This window comes from Phaseolus vulgaris, chromosome 5, assembly GCF_051622355.1.
Source record: "Phaseolus vulgaris cultivar YP4 chromosome 5, ASM5162235v1, whole genome shotgun sequence".
In the NCBI taxonomy this organism is placed as follows: Eukaryota; Viridiplantae; Streptophyta; class Magnoliopsida; order Fabales; family Fabaceae; genus Phaseolus; species Phaseolus vulgaris.
In genome coordinates this window covers 1,470,921-1,492,234 of record NC_143502.1, presented here as the reverse complement: position 1 = coordinate 1,492,234, position 21,314 = coordinate 1,470,921, and the positions used below count along the sequence as shown (strand labels likewise).

Below are 21,314 nucleotides of genomic sequence, written 5' to 3'. Positions count from 1 at the left end.
ATTCCCGAATGGGACACATATGATAAGTACAACCTGAATCCAATATCCACTCATCTGGATACGATGATGCTGAAAGCGAGACAATTAAAGAGATATCTGATTCCACGTCACTTTTGCATTCTACAACATTTGCATCTTGTGGAGTCTTCCCTTTCTTCTGCAGTTTTGGACAGTCTTTCTTCCAGTGTCCTTTCTCATGACAGAAAGCACACTCATCTTTGGCAACGACTCGACCTTTAGACTTAGACATCCCTCTTCTCTCCTTTGTTTGGCTTTGCTGACGACCTCTTGCCACCAATGCTTCTTCTGATGTCGTTGATTTGGTTCTCATCTTATCCTGCTTTCTTAATTCATGACTATATAAAGCAGAACAAACAGCATCTAACGACACATTCTCCTTCCCGTGAAGGAGCGTAGTCTCCAAATGTTCAAATTCATCAGGAAGAGATGATAACAACATCAAAGCCAAATCCTCATCCTCAAACTTCACATCTAAATTCAACAGGTCTGCTACTAATTGATTAAACATAGTGATGTGTGCATTCATAGTAGTACCTTGTTGGTAGTCAAATCGGAACAACCTTTTCTTCATCAGGAGCTTGTTCTGACCACTCTTCTTCAGAAACTTGTCCTCCAATGCCTTCCACAGTTTGTGTGCAGAAGTCTCGTTTTTTACAGCGTACTTCTGCTCTCTGGACAGGCAGGATCGAATAGTTCCGCATGCCAACCGGTTGATGATGCTCCAATCTTTCTCCTCTACCTCTTTTGGTTTCTCTCCTTCAATAGCAATATCAAGACCCTGCTGAAAAAGAGAGTCCAAGACCTCTCCTTGCCACATGCCAAAATGTCCAGTGCCATCAAATATTTCCACCGCCAATTTCAAGGTGGACACCGGGAACCTCGACCATGATGAAGAGGAGCCCGACACTCTGGATACATCCTTGGCTTCTTCTTCTTGATTTGCCATTACAAACTCAAAATATAATATTCAATATTACAAATAATTTCAAACAACCCAAGGCGAACCAGGCTCTGATACCACTTGTTGGGAAAAACGGGTAATTTTCCCACTAAAACAAAACCCTAACAGAGCTACCCGACAAATAATATTGAATAAATAAAGCGGAATAATAAAAGAGATAAAGAAGAAAAACACACCCGAAAATTGTTAACGGAGTTCGGCCTGTTTAGCCTAATCTCCGAGCACAGCAAAAACAACTCCCTTTTATTATTATGAGAGAAGATATTACAAATTGGGATATTTAACAGTGAAGGAGGGGATGTTAATATATAACCCTCAAACCTCCTTCCCAAACAATGAACCCACCGATGTGGGACTTGGGATTAAGCCAAAATCAACAATTTAATCAATATTTTAAAGACAAAATGAGTATAATTTTTTTTAAAAAAAGTTATAATAATAAATTTTGATCGTGCTTTGATATTAGTATGCTTATTCAATTTAGTTAAATATTATTTTTCTTAATTTTTGTGTTTATAGTATCTTCTACTTATAGATTTATGCATTACTTGGAATCACACGTTAATGGTATTTTATTACTATTTATTGACGTATATTACTTTTAATTTAGTATTGTCTTTTAAAATATTTTTTGTTTTAATTTTTAACAATTTAAAAACTACAATTTAGTAGGATAAAACTTCTCTGTATTTCTACTATTCACGTGGAGTTGTATTTCTCCTTTAGATGTGCATGAAGCGGAAGACAAAGGGGAAGATAGTGAAAAGTGTTTTGGAAATCCTTTATCGTATGCAAAGATTATTAATGCAAAGATCCTTCTGGAAAGATCTCGTAAAGAGGTGTACTTTTTCCATTTTAGTCTCTTTTTTTTCTTCATAAAAGTGACATTATTTTTTTCACTATATAGTCAATATATATAACATAATATAATACAAATGAAATAATATTAAATAACATTAAAATGATCTAAATACAAATACTAATTATTACATAAATTACACAAATATTTAATTATATTATTGATAAAACAAAATAAAAATAATAATAAAAGAAAATTTTAATACAACACAACATCAATTATGAAAATTAACATGTGAGTGAATACTTGTATGATTACCTATGATATTGTTTTTGTATGTGTTGGGATTAACTCAAGATCTTGTTTGCTTAAAAGTTTTGTTGTAGCCAACTAAAATTATGTTGGCAAAATTTTGATAGGATTATATGGGGGATATTGGTACTACCTAAGGGTTCATGTTTGATTTTTTAAGGTGGTATTAATGATTCATCCTTGTACTTCTCTTTTCCATATGTGTAAAATCTTATTATTTATTAAGACTATTAAGAGCTAGAACACTTGATGGCAGCATCTAGGGCCCATGAGGTGTGATGAGTAAAGAGATAATTAAAAATAGTGAAAGTTGTTTGTTAGTTAATGTCCTTTAGAAGTTATGTAAGTGGTATGTGTGATTCAAAGCTACAAGAAACTCACCCTACAACATTCATAACGTTTACATGTCATTAATTAACATACAAACCTCACATTTCCTAATTATTTACTTTGCTTACACATTTTTTGGGCCCTATATGTTGTCATAAAGTGTTTTGGATTTTAATGGTCTTTCCCACAAAATGAAGAAGTGCACCTCCATGGGTCACTCCCATAATTTTTTTATTCTTTTTTTTTAATATTTCGGATTAAGTAATCAGGAAGTCTTTTTCCTAAATTCAGAATTAGCTTTTGGATTACATAATCCGAAAATCTTTTATATACATAAAATTAACTTCTGGATTATGTAATCCATAAGTTTTTTTTTTCAAATGTGTGATTAGCTTTCGGATTACATAATCCAGAAAATCCGAAATATATATGAATTATATAATCCATAGGCTTATTTCAAATCCAAAAAAGAGTTCCAAATTTTATAAATCTAAAGAACACTTCTAGATCCAATGTATGGGGGTGGCACAAAAAGGATAAAACGGTATTTTCATATTTAGTATGGGGTGACACAAGAAGGTATGGAGGTGTAGGAAGAAATAGTCAATGAAGTATTATATGGGTGATCATATTGCATGTATAATGTAAACAAAGATTTTTGCTACTAAATTTAAAGTCTAAATAATAGGTAGTTAAAACTTTGGTAGTTAATTAAATATCAATTTAGAAACTATTTATCAATAATAAAAACTAATTTAGAAATTAATAATTCTTTTAGTTTTTAAAATAATATTTAATTTAGTTAATATAACAACTAATTATTTTAAACTCTAAGATTAGTTTATGTTTAATGATTTCCCGACAGTGTTCTATTCTCAGTCTTTTTCTCCACAATCATTTTGTTCCATTTTTTTTTTTTTAAAGAGTTGTCATAGTATTTGTTATCACACAAAGAAAATTTCACACATAGAAAGAGAAATAGGAGGTTGAATCCTTGATAGTACCTCCAATAATCCAACATGGTTCCTTAGGTGGTACCACTATCTTTCACATCATCCAATACAAAATTTGCCAATATAATGACTCTATTTGGCAAGATTATTTTATTCTTCATAAACATTTCTTTCAATGATTTTAAAATATTAAAAAGTTCATTCTCCAACATTAAAAAATTACCAAAAACACATATTTATGCATTTCAAACATGAACATACATCCATTCCATCACAAATAATATCTAATGAGATGTTTTTCAGACAAGTTAACCAAAACCTTACATAAACATTCATATTTTTTAAAAAATTAAGCAATATACCAAACTCAACATTTTGCTGTCTCACTCTCTTTGTTCCCACCATCTTCAATGTTTACCAAACATGAGGGAGGTTATTTCAGTCTTTTTGTTGTTGACTTGGAGGTGAAGCTAGTATTCAATGGGGTGCAAGAAGCAAAGGTCGTTATAAAGATAGAGAAAGCCCAAGATCAGGCCCAAAGATTTGCGAGGGAAAGGAAGAAGTCCAAAGGGGAAAAACGTAATTACAAAACTGTGTAATCGAAGCGGGAAAAAACGCAAAGCAAAACATACCAAAACGTATCATTTCGCGGACTGAAGAAGAAACTCAAACCCTACCTTCTCTTCCATTCATCGATCAGAGAGTAATCGGAAAATGGCTCCGAAGAGGAAGAAACTCAATCCTCAGCAACCTTCCAAGTTCGGCATCCAGCACTTCTTCGATCGCGCTTCTCAGAAACCCCACCACCACCTTCAACCCCACACCACCACCGCCGCCGCCGTCACCGCCGCCGATACCACCACATCCACCACCATCGATTCACCACAAGAACCCGACGAAGTGTCTCCGCAGACGCGCTTCAACTTCTCACCTGGAATGGTAGCACAACCAACTAACTAACCAACTAAGGGTGTGTTTGGATATAAGCTAAAAGTAATTTTGAGAGCTTATCTGTTGAAATATAGTGTTCTCAAAAGTCCTTTTCATTTGTATCCAAACGGATTCTTGCACCATTCCCAGTGAATCCTTTTTTTTTTTCGATTTCTTCGGAAATTAACTAAATTGTATAAATACAGTTAGTGAAGCAGAGCCAGGACGACGCCGTCAACGAGGTCACCTGGAAAATATCTCCCGTGAATGAGAGGCTTCAGGCAGTTTCCAAACACACGCCTGAAGTGATCAAAGCTTTGGCTGCCTCTTCCAAAATGAACTTGTCGCCAATTCGCAGTCACAGCGGCAAGGAGGCAAATTTTCTCTCTGTTTCTTTTAATTGTGTGTTTGTTGATAAGAGAAATGCTTGCAACACTCTTTTATTGTTGGCCGAAATTTATTGAAAGTCAAAATTTCAACCCATTTTGGAGTGTGTTGGTACTTGTTAACATGCTCTAATTATCAATGTAAGTGAACGAATTAGATTGTGGTGCAGACTTGTCTGGACAAGGTTGCTTCGCCAACTCTCAAGGTGCCGTTGAGCTTCAAGAGGATAACCTCGGCCCCTGATGTGATTGGACAGAGTCCCTTCAGAACTCCACCTTCTTTGTCTTATCGCCCTGACAAGGTGATTGATTTCTTGTGTATAAAAATTGGTGCTTATATGTTTCTTTGCCTTGATCGAGTAATGGTCTTGGATTTGTTTTTTTACAAAGTGGGTGTTTCAGTGTTCCTTTTCATTGATTGTCTGTTGCTCTCGGAATTTTGTTTTGAACAAAAGGATGCTTAGATGTTCTTTTCATAGGTTGACTAATGCTCTTAGATAATTGTTTTTTCGTTCTCGTGAATCAAATGACTAGTTTGTTTGAGTTTCTTCTTGTTGTTTCTTGCAGGTGCAGCGTGGCAAGGATATTGAACACAAGGGACCGTGCGACCAACCTTTATTAAGACAGAACAAAAAGGTCAGGTTAGGTCTGGTCTCATATACCTTTTGGTGAAGCAGATATGAAAGAAACTTTAGGATTGAGAAGGAGAAAAAATTGATTTAGTTTTGGAATAAAAGTGAGCATGATATAAGTTTTAACATGACTGAAACATAGTTCTAAAGAATGGTATCTGAAACCATTAGGCATGATTAAAACAACGCTTAGAGTTAGAGAGGACAATCTGGTACCTGAAATGAAAGGATGGAAAAACCAGAATCAATTGCTTTAGCACATTTTGATGTATGTTAATTTTTAAGTTTGAACTTGTCAATGTTGTGCTACTAAAGTTGTACAATGAGGTACTATATTTTTATTACCAGTCAATGAAGACTAGTTAAATAAATTTTGTTTCCCGTATTACTATGAAAAAGATCCCTCTTAACCATTGTCACATTTTGTGTTTCATAAAGGAGTCTTCTGACATTTTACTTGTCATTCTGTAAAATGCTTAAACTTCAGCACTTCGGAAGCCAGTTATTAGTATGAATGTTTTCTTGTATAGGCATTGCTTGAACTCTTAGATCAAGTTGAAGATGCCATTACTGTTGATGATGCTCCAGTTTGCCACAGCAACACCTATTCCTTTAAAGTACCTCAAAATCAAGCTAATGAGCTCCCTGTCAAAGTCAAACCTGCAGTAGAAAGGACCAAATCACATTTACCTAAAGAGGTTGTTGATGTCTTCACCAATTCTAATTATTTGGTTCTGGAGGTATGATTTTAGAACTAAGTTTTGTTTTAATGGTTTTTGGGTTCACAAAAGAATAAATTCTCATAGGCTTGTTACTTACTTTCTAATTTAGGTATCTGAACATAGGTCTGCTGATTCAAATGGTGCTCAATGCTCATACAAGGTGTTGTAAGAAGGATCATTGCTGCATTTCCTTACCGCTTCTAAGAATCTGACTAATAATACTAGTTGATCCACTGCTTTCCAGGTGCTACGTTTGCTAAATGAACAAACTGGGGAAGAGCGGGCTGTAAACTTACAGAATGAGTGGTAAGCTGGTGTGCTTTAGTGTACTCAGGCTTATATCAGTGTACCTATCTTATAGTTGTTACTGTCAGTTATTCTCTTTCTAATTATAATATTTCTATCATTTCTAATTCCTCTTCTAAATCATCCCAGGTATTGTAGTGTAATTGCACCTGGAGATACTGTGCACGTAATTGGTGAATTTGATGAAAGGGGGAATTGTGAAATTGATCATGATAACAATTTTTTGATTGTACACCCAGATATTCTATTGTCTGGAACTCGGGTAGTTATCTCTTACTCTCTCATTTCCATTTGTGACTTCAGACTTTAACCTTAATTTACTATGGGAAATATGATATAGATGATTTATGTAAATTTTATTTGCTTAAATATATTAGTGGTCCGTTTAATTGACACATCTTGTTTTGCAGTCTTTATAGTTCATATAATATAAAATTTTACTACATAAAATTTTATTAATTTGGTCCCCTCATCATTCCTCTGCTGTTAAATGATGATGTGGCAGACAAAACATTATGACACAAGGACACGTGGCATCACACATCATAATGACATGACATATTGTCAATCACGTATGATGGTAGTGACCATAGTAAAATTTGATATTATAGGGGGATCAAATAGATCCAAATTTCTTATAGGGACTAAAATTAAAAATTAGATATATCGTAGGAATCATTTACGGTTTAAATAACTATTTTTATAAATTAATATTTATTATTTTTATGATTGTTTTAAAATATTATGTTATTTATCCACAAAAATATTTTTGAAAAATAAATAAAGTAGTATAATTTCTAAACTACTGTAAGTCATCATTATTGGGAGCGATGCCTAGGTTTAGGCATAAAATATTTTTACAATAATAACATAAAATAAGATTGAGGTTAGTTAAATTCAGTTAATGGTATTGATTTCATAAAATAAAGTAGTATAATTTCTAAATTATTGTAAGTCATCATTTATGGGAACGATGCCTAGGTTTAAACATAAAAATACTTTTGAAATAATTATCTCAAAGGGCCAAACGTCCTCTTGGTGTTGTCCATTCATATGTGTGTGGACCGTTTGATGTTTCATCTCTTGGAGGTTAATTTTTGTTGATCAATTGACTAGAAAAGTCTGGTTGTGTCTGCTGAAAAAGAAGAAAGAAGATTTTTCTTTGTTTGTGTAATGGTGCACCCAAGTAGAAAGACAATATGAGTGGAAATTGAGAATACCCAGATGGTAGAGGAGAGTTTAATTCAAAAGAATTTAATGAATTTTGAATTGAAGATAAAGGGGAGTTGTGACAAAGATGTTTACATTTAACCTGCATTCCTGCAAGCTGTTTTTTTAAATATATATTTTCACACATTAATGCCTTAAAACTGGTGGTTGAACCAGACATGTCAAGTGCAATTTGTTAGTCTTATTTGCTCAATTTATTTTCTAGTTGAAATTTGATCGTCTTTCACCATTCATGACTCTGAAATTTAGACTCTTATCAGGCTGTTTTGAGTGGTAAATGCCTTTTTATGCAGTTCAATGTATATGACCTATATTTTGTGGATGTTAACTTCTGACATGAGACTTTGTTCCAGGTTTCTTCCAGTTTTAGTTGCCCAAGGAGAACTGTCTTAGACGAGAGGCTGAAAAACAATGATTACTCAACTGCAGCATTAGCTGGAACAATGCTGCACCAAATTTTCCAGGTCTCTAAATTTCATCCCGTATCCCATAAGACAATGTACAATACATATATTCTCTCATTTTGATGAATCAGACTGTAAGGTTCTGTTTTTTTTTTTTCTAAATTTATTCTTTAAAAAGTTTTCTTGTGTTGCGGTGTGGTATGTTGGTGCAGGCTGGGCTTACAAAAGACCATCCTACAGTAAATTTCATGGAAGATTATGCTGAAGTGGTATTGCAGAAAAACATTGAAAGTTTGTATGCATGTGGAGGTGTGGTATTGCATCTTTCTTTATATGTATCCCATTTAAGTTTATATGTACACACATCTCATTTAAAGTTTGGAACTTAATCAACAGAAGTTTTTCTCCAAAATATCTTATATAGTGTTGACTCTGGACCCTTTCTTTTGCATACGTTGCAGTTAATGAAAACGACGTTCGCAAAACCATGAGAGATGCTATTCCTAGAATATTAAGTTGGATCATGCGGTTTAAAAATACGGAGGTATGAAAAATCATTTATCCTGTTTTCTGAAACTTTATTTATTGTAATCTTTTGTCATAGAAGTGTTTCCTTTGCTGTTTTCAAATTGGTATTTGGAGATATAATTTACACCATGTTCTAGATGTCCTGCTAATTAGATTTGTGGTGTTCAATGTTTGGGAAAGAATATTCCCTTGTTGGAAAGAAAGGGTAGAAGGGAAGTTTAGGTTGTTTTGACACTAGCTTCGGTAGGATCTAATACCTATCTAACAAAAGGTAAAGTTTTATTATTTTTTGAAGAAAGGTAATCTCCAAATGAATAAACTGAACAATGCTCTTGGGCCATATCCCAATAAATTTACAAGGACTCCGAGATATAAGAAAATATTAAACCTCTCACCTTTTGCTAGTTCTTTTATTCTTTCCTATGGCCTAGTTTTTCCACATAATCTTAAGATCATTCAAAATTAAGGTTATGAGGAAGAAATTGACATGTGCCAATATCAAAATGCACAGAACTTGTCATAACCTTCACTATATGAGCTAAAACAGAGCATTTTAAGGAGTTAGTTGTGGTTTTAAATATGGCTATAGCAAAGCACGTAGGTCATTTGCAGACAGATTAAATTTCAACAACCTATCTTGCAAGTATATTTTTTCTTTGGTAATACGGGTTACATTGGTTTAAATTTTGTCTATAAAAATATTTGTTAAATTCCATCTTAGAATCAATTGACATTTAGTGAAAATGCTGAACAGATGCCTAAACCACACCCTTGTATTTGAGATAGACGATGTGAGACTTTCCAATTCCAATACCTCCTCTTCCACATGTCTTCCAAACCAGGCAATACACAACAATGTTGTTAAATAGCTGCTATAGTGCTATTGCGTTGCATCTTCAGCAAGTTTCCTACTAATTGAAATTTTGAGTTACTATAAGTAGTGTATATCTTACTAAAAAAGTTGGATGTGTGAGGTTGAATTTGGTTTAGACCTAATTGTAGTCCATCCTTTGTGAGTTTTGCTATTTGCCTGCCGGACAGTGGTACACAACATAAATTACATAAATAGTGGGGCTTATTAAGGGTTTCATCTTAAAACAATAGTCATGTGAAGTTGCTCATCAGATTTATAAGTAGAAGCAGACAATGTGGGGCTTTTTAAAATTATTTTATCTATATTGGTTTTTTCATTTATTGAGTATTGTGACTGATGACTTAGTGTTTTGACAGGAAAGAAAAGACCCGAATGTCAAATTTGGATTTGATAATGGGCCAAAGAATGTTAGCATATCTGAGGCAAGCTCCAAACTATTCTCCAAAGGATATAAATTTTGTAGATGATGCATAGTTGTAATAGCTTAACAAGTTAGGGGGAGCACTTTAGCTTTTAATGTTTAGTTGCTTTTTTGTCCACAAATATGCATTTATCTTTTCAATTTGGTCATTGTTGCCCACAATCAATTGCTTTAAACAGAAGCTCATCACTTGTACAAAGCTCATAATAGTCAATAAAAAGTTTCTTTTCTCTCAAGTTTGTTTTGAATAATATATAAGAGTATTATTCGTAATTAATGTTGTAGGTAATTGATATTGAAGAGATGGTGTGGGCTCCAAAATATGGTTTAAAAGGGATGATTGATGCTTCGGTCAGAGTGAAAATTCAATCACAAAAAGATCAACAGGAGGAAAAGATTATGCCATTAGAGTTCAAAACTGGAAAAACACCAAATAGCCAGGCAAGTTCTGGTCCTCACTGAAATTCAGTTCAGTCAATAAAAAGTGAATCAGATGGATACTCCTATGAACACATTAAAAGCACTAGAAATATTTTTTTAATACCTTTTACTTATAGTATTTTTCACTTGCAACTCTTAAATTTCATATCTGCAGTCATCAGTTGAACACAGTGCCCAAGTAATTTTGTACACTCTCTTGATGTCTGAAAGGTGCCTAGCAAACTATTGATTTCTTACAGTATGTAAAAGAAATTTTCTGAAATTTAATTTATTTTGTCCGGATTATGTTAATAGGTATCAGACGACTGTTGATTCTGGTCTTCTATATTATCTTCAATCTGATCAGACACAGGTAAAATCTGTTGCTTTAAGTTATCAGTTATTCTTTTTTCTGCCAAGAGTAGGTAATATTGTTGTTGGATATTGAGTCAAATAATAGAAAAATCCATATCCAGTTGTTTCTAGATTGGTGGAGCAAATATTCTGATTAATTGTACAACTTTAATTAAGGGAGTAATATCCCCTATTAGACATGACAGTTCTTATTTCTTTCCATTTCTGCAAATTATAATATTTACTATTCCTAATTAGGATTCTCATTTGTTGTACTCTAAAAGGCTAGTTATGCAATCTGTATCACCATTTCAGTGTATGGGAATAAACTTCAATTGTTTTATTTTTTATGGACATAGGGCATCGTGGTTCAAAGATCTGACCTAACTGGGCTAATAATGCAACGAAATGAACTAGCAAGTTATATTCTTAAGGCATTGACTCTACAACAACTTCCTCCAATGTTACAGGTACTGGCTTTTCCATAATTTTATAAAGTATTTTTAACAACTTCATTGGATTGCCATTACATACCTTCATTTTCTGATTGTAGAGTCCTCACATTTGCAGAGGTTGTCGCCATCTTAATGTTTGTAGCGTTTATCACAAGGTACTTCTTTATCTTGGGATGTGCAGAAGCTTTGCAAACGGTTATAACCACTCCTCCTGACATAGAGCCTGTTATGGTTGTTTCTGCTGCTGATTTTTAGGTTCAAAATCATCATTTACTTAGCTATGTTCTAAATGGATAGGACCATAGGTGACTAAGATTTATTTTTTTCCTTCTGATTTCTACACAAATAAAAAGTTTACTTTTTTTGCAATTGCATTTTTACTTCTGTATTTAAGAACCCTGTAAGATTACTGTTAGTTTAAGCAATTCTACCATTACCTGAATATTAATTGCTGCATTATTTTCCTTTGTAATCATTTTTACTGAAAATAGTGTTTAATCTTGTGTTATGTCCATATAGATGTCATTGATTTGTTTGTGTACAATGTTATTTAATATGATATATATTTGTGAAGTTTATCATAATGTTATTGCTTAATTTGTGTAAGAATCTATTCTATATAACAAGTCTATTTCTTGTGGCTCTTTACTATAAAATGCTTTAGGCAAATGGTGGAAGCACAGAGAGCAGTGGGTTGGGAGAGGTTTTTGATTCTCTTACTAATCACATGACTTCTTCGCATTTTAAGTTTCTCCGCCAATGGGATCGATTGATTGACTTAGAAGCTAAAGAGACTGAGGTTTGAAGTCTGTGTTTTTAGTTTTTGCCTTGAAATTTATTTTAATCAATTTACAAGTTTCAAAAGTCTTCTTTTTTTACTTATCTCCTTTACCATTTCAGATTTTAAGGAAAGAGGTGTGGCAATCACATGGTTCAAACAATAGTGGTCTTTCTTCCATTGTTCTTGATGACTCACTAGGAATACCTCTTGAGAAATCTTTCAAAGATGACCAATTCACTTATCGTTTCATACAACAAGATTCTTCTTCTAACCTCTCTGAAGTTTCTAATGTGTCTTCTAGTGCCCCATTGAAAAATCATTTAGATTTCACACTTCGAAGTGGAGATCATGTGGTATGCATACTTTCCTATTACTATTTTGGAAATAATTGAATTTAGTTGTAATATCTGGATGTTTAACAAAATGAAGGTAAAATTTGCAATGTGGTATGGAAAGGATAATTCCACAATAGCTTTTGTGGTGAAGAACGCACACAATGGATTCCTTACTCCTAAGTCTGTTTAGAAAATAATTAAAAAAGAAAGGGCCGGAAATTAGTTGGTTATAGTTTATATATATACAATATATAATTAGAACCCAAGAGTCAATAAATATAATGTAAACAAGAAGGCATACCTACAGAAATAGAGTAAAGAGAATCACAAACAAATATTATTTTTGACTTTATATCTTTAAAAAATTATTTGTGACTGCTTGTTTATTTTCACTTATTTTTTTATTAAGATTAAAAATTAGCATTGCATTCTAGACAATCTGCTTGAGATTTTATTTGACTTAGTCCTGCAAGTAGTACTACTAAAGAGAGAATATTGTTTCCTATCAGAATATGGATATTTTAATAACTGCCTTTTGTAAAAGGTTTGTGTTATGCATCTTATTTTATTACTGACGTGTACTATTATCTTTTAATTATAACTACCTTTTGTTTATTTTTTAGATACTGGGTAATCAATCTAGCCATCAAATTATTGCTAAAGGGGTGATATCTGATATTAGTCCGATCCATGTATCTGTGAGTATTATATTAACTGTTTCTTTTCTGTTTGATTCTGAATTTTGCCCTTTTGTAAGTTAGTTTTTTTTTTCTATACATATGTATACCCTTTCCATCATAATCCTTGGTTGAACAGCTGAGTAATTAATTTCAAATTATTTACTTTGTAAAATTTCCCAAGGTTTCCTTTCCTAAGCGTTTACGAATTCCCGGGAGTTCTTCCACAGCACATGATCTCATTCAGCAGGTTTGGAGAATTGACAAGGATGCAGCTGTGACTTCCTTTGCAATTATGAGGTGCCTTCTCTGACTGCCGTCTCATTCAAAAATTTAATTTGCAAAATGTATGCTGTTATTGAAAGTTATGCATTTTTTGGTAGGTTTAATCTTGTACAACTTTTTCTACAAAATGATCGAAGTGCTCATTTGCGGAGGATGATTGTTGATCTTGAGGTAAAGTACTTGCTACATTGCCTTTTTGAATTAGGTACTACATTTCTGTATGACTAACTACTTCATCCTTTCCTCTGTATTGATCTCCTCTGGCTGTAGGCTCCTAGATTTGACAGTGGATCTGTACTTAGTCAGGATCCTGCGATATCCTATGTTTGGTCAGAGAAGAGTTTGAATTATGACCAACGTAGAGCAATTCTCAAGGTCTGCATGAAACTTTAATTTCTTGACTTTCTTTTCTAATTTTAACGTGCAAGTTGGTTTAGTTTATCATTAAACTGATTTTTCTGTGACTCTGATTTGTTATTGATTTTCAGATACTTACAGCAAAAGATTATGCACTTATATTAGGGATGCCTGGAACAGGGAAAACGTCCACATTAGTCCATGCTGTGAAAGCCTTGTTGATTAGAAGGACATCCATTTTGCTAACAGCCTATACAAATTCTGCTGTTGATAATTTACTCATCAAATTAAAAGCACAGGTATCCATCTCCACATATTATAAGTTATAACATCTTGTATGATATCACAGTTAAATATGGCTCCATGTTGCTGGAAAATAATCCACACCATTTATTTTAATTGTCCTCTGTCAGCTATTCTCGATAGTCTATAAGTCTCTGATGTAGATAGATAGATTGATTGGAAAAGTATAACATAAAGTAAAGTGAAAAGACTAGAAGTTTTTGGCAGTTTGGCTTTAGGTCAGAATGGTGGTTAGAACTTAAAATGAACCAAACACCTGAACTTAATGCAGCCATGAGTCAGCAACTTTTTTTCTCATTGTGTAACTTTACTATGCACTCTATGTGAAGCGCTGCAAACATGGCCAAGAGTGAAACACATTAACATAAACACCGTTCTTTGATCTCCATCATAGCTTCCACCTAGCATCCTCCTTTCATTTTTCAAGTTCAATTTTTCAATCTTGGATGGTGGTCTATGGAAGGCCAAAACTCTGCCATATTAGATTGTGGATGGTTCTGTGGGCAATTTGAAGAGGATGAATTAAAAAATGCGTGATATACATGAATAATTCTGCTAAATATAATAAATTGTAAAACTAACATGTATAAAGATAACAAAATTTGAAATACATTCTATGAAATAAAATTCACGAGGTCCCAACAAATTAGCATAAGAACACTAACAATAATGATAAAAGCTACAGAGTTAATAATGGACAAAGAATAAGTTAGTTTCTATCCCTCTTAATGTTCCTTCTTCCTTTCCTCTTTCAAAATGTTGTCATAATTCTTCTTGTCCTATAAAAAGATACATCCTCTAGCTTCTCTTGAATTGTGAATCATACTTTCGCAAGTTTTCAATCGATTGCTCAGTTTTCTTTAGATAGCAATTCTTCTTCAACTTTAACCTATTTCTCTTTTCCTTTTCTTGTTGAAACACTTCCTGGACCCCTTTAAGAAACTTTTGGAGTTGATAGACTTCCCCATTTGCGGATCACTTTATTTTCTTTAGCCTAGGAAGGGGAAAGTTATTCTGGTGAATTGCAGATTGACTACTAAGCTATGTAGCACGGACAATGATACGACACGGACACGAAGATACGTATAATCTCTAAAATGTAGGATATGACACTGATCTATATAATTCTAGACACAAATTATGAATTATATAAATTGACAATAACGATTTATGTGCACAAGTATGTCTCTGTTTATTTTTTGGAGAAGAAAAATGTTTTTCATGACTGTTTCAAAAGGATTTGTTTATTATTTTTATAATCATAATAAAAATTTATACAATAAGTTTGAGTTTTTAGAAAATTAATGTATTTTTCCTTTTTAAAATTGTGTTAGAAGCGTACTAGAATTGTCAGAAATCCAACAAATATATTTTGAATTGGATACTTCACAGATACGTGTCTTACAAGTGTCATACGAGTGTCGATGTCTGATACGAGTATCCGATACTGACACGTCATTTAAGAGGAGTGTCTGAGCTTCATAGTTACTAAGAAACAAAGGGAATGAAAACTATTTTAAACAGGTTCAGTTTGTTTTGGAGGAGTTTCAGAAGGTTTTTGAAGAACCTTGAGGCCTGCCAGTGATTGGTCCTCTTAAATTTGAAATCCCTTAGTGCTACTTTTTGGTAAACCTAGGACTCTTGATAAGAAACTTTCATATATTATTCAGCAGTGAAAATACTGCAACAAAAATATTACATTAAAAGTCTTCCTTAAATCAAGGAATAACAGGATAGTAAATGGAAACAAATAAAAAAATAACAACGGAGATCTTATTTTAAAAATAAAACAAATCAAATAGCCGATTCCTCTAATTTGGAGATTTGCGACTTCTCTTAAATTTCATCTACTGTGACTTCTGCCACGTCCCTTCCTTAACCTGAGAATTCTTCTGTGTCTTTTACCTTGCATCTTCCTGTGTCTTCCACCTGTTCCCATGTTCTATTCCAGTTTTACCTACCACCATGCTTTCTAGAACTCTAGCTTTGGTGATCTGTGAAGGATTATCTTTATTGATTCAAAAGTTCTGTTTTTTTATTCATCCTTTCCTGTATCAAATCCCAGCATGAAAACTTGGACTAATTTGATTTGACTGATGTCCTGCATGGGGTACTAATATTTACTAATGCCTGCCTCTCTTGTTTCCAAATGATTACGATATATGTATCCGTATATTCTTTAATTTCTACTTTTAGATGTCATATATTGCATGTCATTATAATTTAAGTGGATGTAGGGGATTGATTTTGTACGAATTGGAAGACCCGAAGTAGTGAATGAGGTGGTCAGAGAACACTGCCTCTCAGGTTTTCCAATTTATTGCTTGTATGCTCCCTTATTAAATATAGTAAGATTTGTAATAAATCTTTTGACAGTGGTTTCTATTTCAGCAATGAGTGTACAAGGTGTTGAAGATATCAAAAGAAGGTTGGAACAAGTCAAAGTTGTTGCAGTTACTTGTCTTGGCATTTCTAGTCCCTTGCTTGCCAACACAAGGTTTGATGTATGCATTATGGACGAAGCTGGACAGACAACTTTACCAGTATGCTTCTTTTTCCTTTTGTGTATAATTTCCAAAGTTAAACTAAATTATATTATCCTCTGGATTAGTTTCCACAGTTTTTTCTTCGATTACTGTATTTCCTTATCTTACCATGATTTGATTAGTATAGATAACGGTTAATATAATACACCTCAATTTGTATCATTTCATGTCTTATTCTTTTCTATCTCTTTTCCTCCCTACGTACTTAAGACTCCATAATTTTAATTGCAACAGAGCATGACATAAGGAAACAATTGTTCGTGTGCATGTAATCATGTTGTATGCTTTCATATAATTATGTTATAAATATTGCCATTGCAGGTGTCCTTGGGTCCTCTAACGTTTGCTTCGATGTTTGTACTTGTTGGGGATCATTATCAACTGCCACCACTTGTCCAGGTATGTGCCTAAACTATTTGTTCTTTCTTTGTACAAAACTCGATAATATAATCTTATGAATTTTTTTATCTGATAATTCGTAGAGTACAGAAGCCCGAGAGAATGGCATGGGGATAAGTTTGTTCCGTAGGCTCTCAGAAGCACATCCGCAGGCTATTTTAGCCTTACAGAGTCAGGTATGTTATGGCTACTAGATATTAGATTGCAAACTTCGGTTTTGTTCTTTTTGCTCCATTGTTGTCTATCAGCTTCACTTATTTGGTGTATTGCAGTATCGTATGTGTCAGGAGATTATGGACCTTTCAAATGCCTTGATATATGGTGATAGATTGAGGTGTGGTTCAGTTGAGGTAGCTAATGCAAAACTTGAGTTTTCAGACTTAAGCTGTGACTTGCCTTGGCTAGAACATGTGAGGTTTTTTTTATATCTGGATTCTTATTATATTATAGATGGAGGTCTTTTGTTTTTATTGCTTAATTCTATCTATTCATATGAGCTTGATCTTCCTTGAATATTGTTATAATGGATAGTATGTTTTGGGGAAGACTCTTTTCTTTTTTCTCTGTGCTTGTTGATTTATTTATTTATTTTAACAGTAATTTGCTTCTTCCATTGCCTCTTTATTCTAGGTATGTTATAGCATTGTCTATACAACGTAATTCACCTTCAAAAATTAAAATTAAAAAATAATATTTCATTAAAAGTCTCTGAGAAACTCATTTCTGCTGACATCAACTTTCGTTTGTCAGTATCAAATAGTTGGGAAATTATGCTGAGCTATATTTGTCATTCTTAATATATATGCTGAATAGTCATACACTTATATAGATACTGCGCTGTATTATTAATGTATTTTGGGTAAAGTTTGAGTTTTAATAAAAATTTGAGCGGGTGAGCTAGATAATCTTCAAGGGAAAAGTTGTCAGTGTCACAGATAAGATAACATGTTTATGCTTGGATAAGATAAAATTATGTCTTTTAAGTCTCTTTTTGTATAACCATGTGCAGGTTTTGAATCCTCTAAGACCTGTTATATTTATTGATACTGGTATGCACATTATTTTCCTTTACATCCTTTATCCTATAGTTTATTGTAAATGAGATTGTTTACATTTATTTTTCCATCGCAGACAAGTTGCCCGCATTAGAGGCAAGAGATCACAAGCTTGTAAATAATCCTACTGAAGCTCAGATAATTGCTGAGGTATGTCATTTTCAAAGATAATATATTATTTTTTTGACAGACAAATTGATATATTTTTCATGTGAGGCTGGCCAAGTCTTGGTACACTAAACTGTTGAACGACAAACAAGATTGTCAAACCCGCGAGTTTATGTAGACTCGACTCGTAGACTCATAAGAGTCTACTCTCATATTAAAAAAAAAAATTAATAGTGTAAATAACTACATTTAGTCCTGAATGAGAATTATCTAACTTCAAAGTCCCAAATAAAGAAGTTCATACAAATACTAGAAAAGTTAAATTGTTCAATTCAAGTCATAGAAATTAAATAATTAGAAACTAAGTTTCTATGTTCAATCCTCTAATGATATCCTCTCCTCCATCATCTTCACCTTCATCATCTTCATCCACATTGACATCAAAAGTCACATTTTCAAGATCAAATACATCTATAGTTGGAACTCTTATTGCCGGATTTAAGTGAACATTTGCATCTTGAACTTGATCAATCTCATCAATATTATCTCCCTCCTCAGTTATCCATTCATCATCTGATTGAATATCATCAAAGGAAAGAACAACTGTTTTTCTAATTTGCTTATTTTTCAACTTCAAGTTGTACATGACATACACCAAATCATTCATTTTTTTCTTATGCAAACAGTTTCTTCTCTTTGTATGAACCTATATTAAATAGGAAATTTAGTAACTAACTATACAAACTAAATAAAGAAATTATAAATAACTTAAATTACCATTTCAAATGAGCTTCAATTTCACTCACATCCAGAAGAGCTACAAGTCAAGCTTAGAACTTGGATAGCAAACCTCTTCAACTTTGAAGTTCTATCCCTAAACATCTCCCACCATTCTCCAGGAAGTATTGTTTTTTCTAGTTTCCTTTGCGTCTTCAATTGCAAAAGTTCCTCTACCAAAATGATACTCAACAAGTTGCACATTAATTTTCCTTCTTTCTACAACATCCTTAGCCAATCTTCTCATGGACATATACAACCCTTCTTTCACCTCAGGTTCATAATGGAATTGGGGATTGAGATAATATGCAACTGCATGCAAAAGCCTATAAGTTGATTATCCCATCTTTGCATCAATTATTTTCCAAACCTCATAGCTATATACATTCAATACCAACCAACCAACTATTGTATAAGTAATAGAAGAAGTAATTTCACAAATAAGGCATTAAATTTTCTTATTGCTTTCTTAGTGCTCTATGTTCGGTTAAAATACACTTGGACATTATGTTGGTTGACCATTTTTTTTCTCCTTTTATTTTGGTTAACTGGAATCATCAATACATTTGAATGTTTTGGGACAAAAACCATTATCGATAATTATGTTAGTGATGATCTGTTAATGGAAATCGGTTTACATGAAAACCCCAAAGTTGAACAACTTTGTGGACTGAATGCCTTGGCCCTTCTTTCTTACGTGATTGAAGATTCCAGTCATTTGTCTGGTTCATGTCCATAAATCATTTTTTTTATTTATATTGCAGATTGCAAAAGAATTAGTTAAAAATGGAATCGGAGAAGAACACATTGGCATTATCACTCCATACAATTCACAGGCAAACGTCATCCGCGGTGCTGTTTGCATGACATCCTTGGAAATACATACTATTGACAAATACCAGGTTAGACTCAAAGCAAAAACAAACATCAAAGGATTATGTAGGAGTTGTGAATTGTTACAAAAATTAAATCATACAACCGAATAGTGTTTAACATTTCTCTAAAATTTAAGGCACTTTGTCTTTTCCTTCTGATCATTTCATTTAAATTTTTTTTTGTTCTCGTTACACATAAGATCTCCATTTTTTATAATAAACTGATCATTTGTTTGTGTTTTCCAGGGTAGAGATAAGGACTGTGTGTTATTATCTTTTGTAAGATCCACGGAAAACCCAAGAAGCTATGCTGCGTCTCTGCTTGGAGATTGGCACAGGATGAATGTGGCTCTTACTCGTGCTAAGGTAGTTATCTTGTGCTCAAACATTTTCTACTTTCTTACTTTTCCCTCAAATTCACTTTAGGTGTATTATTGAATAAATGCTTATATAAAATGGTTGAAAAATATTTTTTTCTTTAATATATAAATTGTACCCCTTGTTATATAGTAAGAACTTTTGTAAATCAACCTTCTTAGGCTTTGGTTAGATAAACTTATTCATATGTTTTTCTAGAAAGAAAATTAAGAAAAAAGAAAATTTTTCACAATAAACTAAAAGTAGTGTATGCATTAGTTAAATTGTGGAAATTAGTTTGTGTAAACTAATTTAAACTTGTAAAAAAATTTGTTTCAATTTTTTTATTTTTCTCTTAAAAATGTTTATGGAGAAGTTTGTCTAAGCGGTCTTTAATTCAGAATTTGTAAAACTAGCATCTTTTAAATTGAGTCTTTGGACACATTATTTTCTTTGCTTGGTCACAGTTGATCTTTTTAAAAAGTGTTTTGTAACTAAGGAGAAATCTACACTATTACATACTTTTTAGTGCTTAACTAATGAGGAAGTTTTTCATAGATTTCTCTTTGGTTATCATAATCCAAGTACTAAACTATCTTGCTACAAAAAGAATGAAGTTTAGTTATATGTTGTGGCCAAAATCCAAAAAATAAACTGTATAGTGAAGGCTTTCTTGCAATTTCCTGAGGAGTTTTAGCAATTATTTTTGTCTAACAGGTGTCCCAGGCATCTAGTATTTTTTGTAAGCAATGTTTAACTTTTGTCTGAATTAGTTTTTGGCTTGCTTTTTGTTTACAGAAAAAGTTAATAATGGTAGGGTCTAGGAGAACTCTATCAAAGATTCCTTTACTGAAACTTCTTATTGACAAAGTTGAGGAGCAGTCTGGAATTTTAAGTGTCTCTCAGAAGGATATGTATAAAAAAGGCCAGCTCAAGAGATGTTCCCAACTGAGATGATCAATTCAAATTCTTTTATTTTAATAGCTTATTGATAATGTAATTTAGAAATGTAATTTAGAAATGTAAATGTATATAGTGTACAAAACGATTTTCCAATTTTCTTGTTCAAATTTTGCTTCCCAAAATTAACATTATTGGTTACTAATGCAATAAAGAAAAGTATAAAAGTGGGAAAAGTTAAGCATGAAATAGTATAGTACATTTGATTGTAGTTTTAGAATGTGTTTTAACTTGAGAGTTGATTTTATCTGTTTTATAGCACATTCACCATACTATTCTGTCTCTTCACGTTTTCTACTTTCTTCTCTTTTTTATCCCTTTAGTCTCTGAATCAACGTCTATGCCTTTTCATTTCAATGCCAAACTCATTGCAAATTTACTAATACTCCAAGTCCATGGACCCACCAACCTTCACTTGGCAAATGCTCCCTGTACCCAACATTTTTTAAATTGCACCCAAC

The 21,314-nt window shown here is 32.9% G+C and overlaps 1 protein-coding gene across 4 annotated transcripts; it reads left to right on the top strand.

Annotated features, from left to right (window-relative positions):
* Positions 1-3,982: 3,982 nt before the first annotated feature.
* Positions 3,983-21,040, top strand: EMB2411 (DNA replication helicase). 4 transcript variants are annotated; one of them, XM_068642855.2, is made up of 34 exons: positions 3,983-4,315; positions 4,513-4,680; positions 4,863-4,994; positions 5,260-5,328; positions 5,855-6,064; positions 6,156-6,206; positions 6,291-6,352; positions 6,482-6,614; positions 7,936-8,046; positions 8,199-8,295; positions 8,448-8,530; positions 9,745-9,810; positions 10,095-10,250; positions 10,405-10,460; positions 10,545-10,602; positions 10,943-11,053; positions 11,137-11,193; positions 11,703-11,837; positions 11,939-12,172; positions 12,778-12,852; positions 13,016-13,131; positions 13,215-13,287; positions 13,387-13,491; positions 13,605-13,772; positions 16,014-16,083; positions 16,168-16,319; positions 16,644-16,721; positions 16,805-16,897; positions 16,994-17,131; positions 17,731-17,770; positions 17,853-17,926; positions 19,426-19,563; positions 19,783-19,902; positions 20,692-21,040. In XM_068642855.2, the coding sequence occupies exons 1-34, from the start codon at positions 4,091-4,093 to the stop codon at positions 20,848-20,850; spliced, it is 3,813 nt and encodes a 1,270-aa protein (XP_068498956.1). In that variant the 5' UTR covers positions 3,983-4,090; the 3' UTR covers positions 20,851-21,040. The 4 variants fall into 4 exon arrangements, 1 of the variants encoding a protein (XP_068498956.1); XR_011084943.2 differs by lacking the exon at positions 20,692-21,040 and having other exon boundaries at positions 3,990-4,315; positions 16,812-16,897; XR_016521087.1 differs by lacking the exons at positions 17,731-17,770; positions 20,692-21,040 and having other exon boundaries at positions 3,990-4,315.
* The last annotated feature ends 274 nt before the right edge of the window (positions 21,041-21,314 follow it).

Bases quoted from the DNA above. Each gene is read 5' to 3' on its own strand.
- EMB2411 (XM_068642855.2), top strand. From the start codon at position 4,091: ATGGCTCCGAAGAGGAAGAAACTCAATCCTCAGCAACCTTCCAAGTTC. The intron at 4,681-4,862 runs GCAAATTTTCTC...ATTGTGGTGCAG, and splicing joins GCAGTCACAGCGGCAAGGAG to ACTTGTCTGGACAAGGTTGC. The intron at 17,132-17,730 runs GTGAGGTTTTTT...AACCATGTGCAG, and splicing joins ACTTGCCTTGGCTAGAACAT to GTTTTGAATCCTCTAAGACC.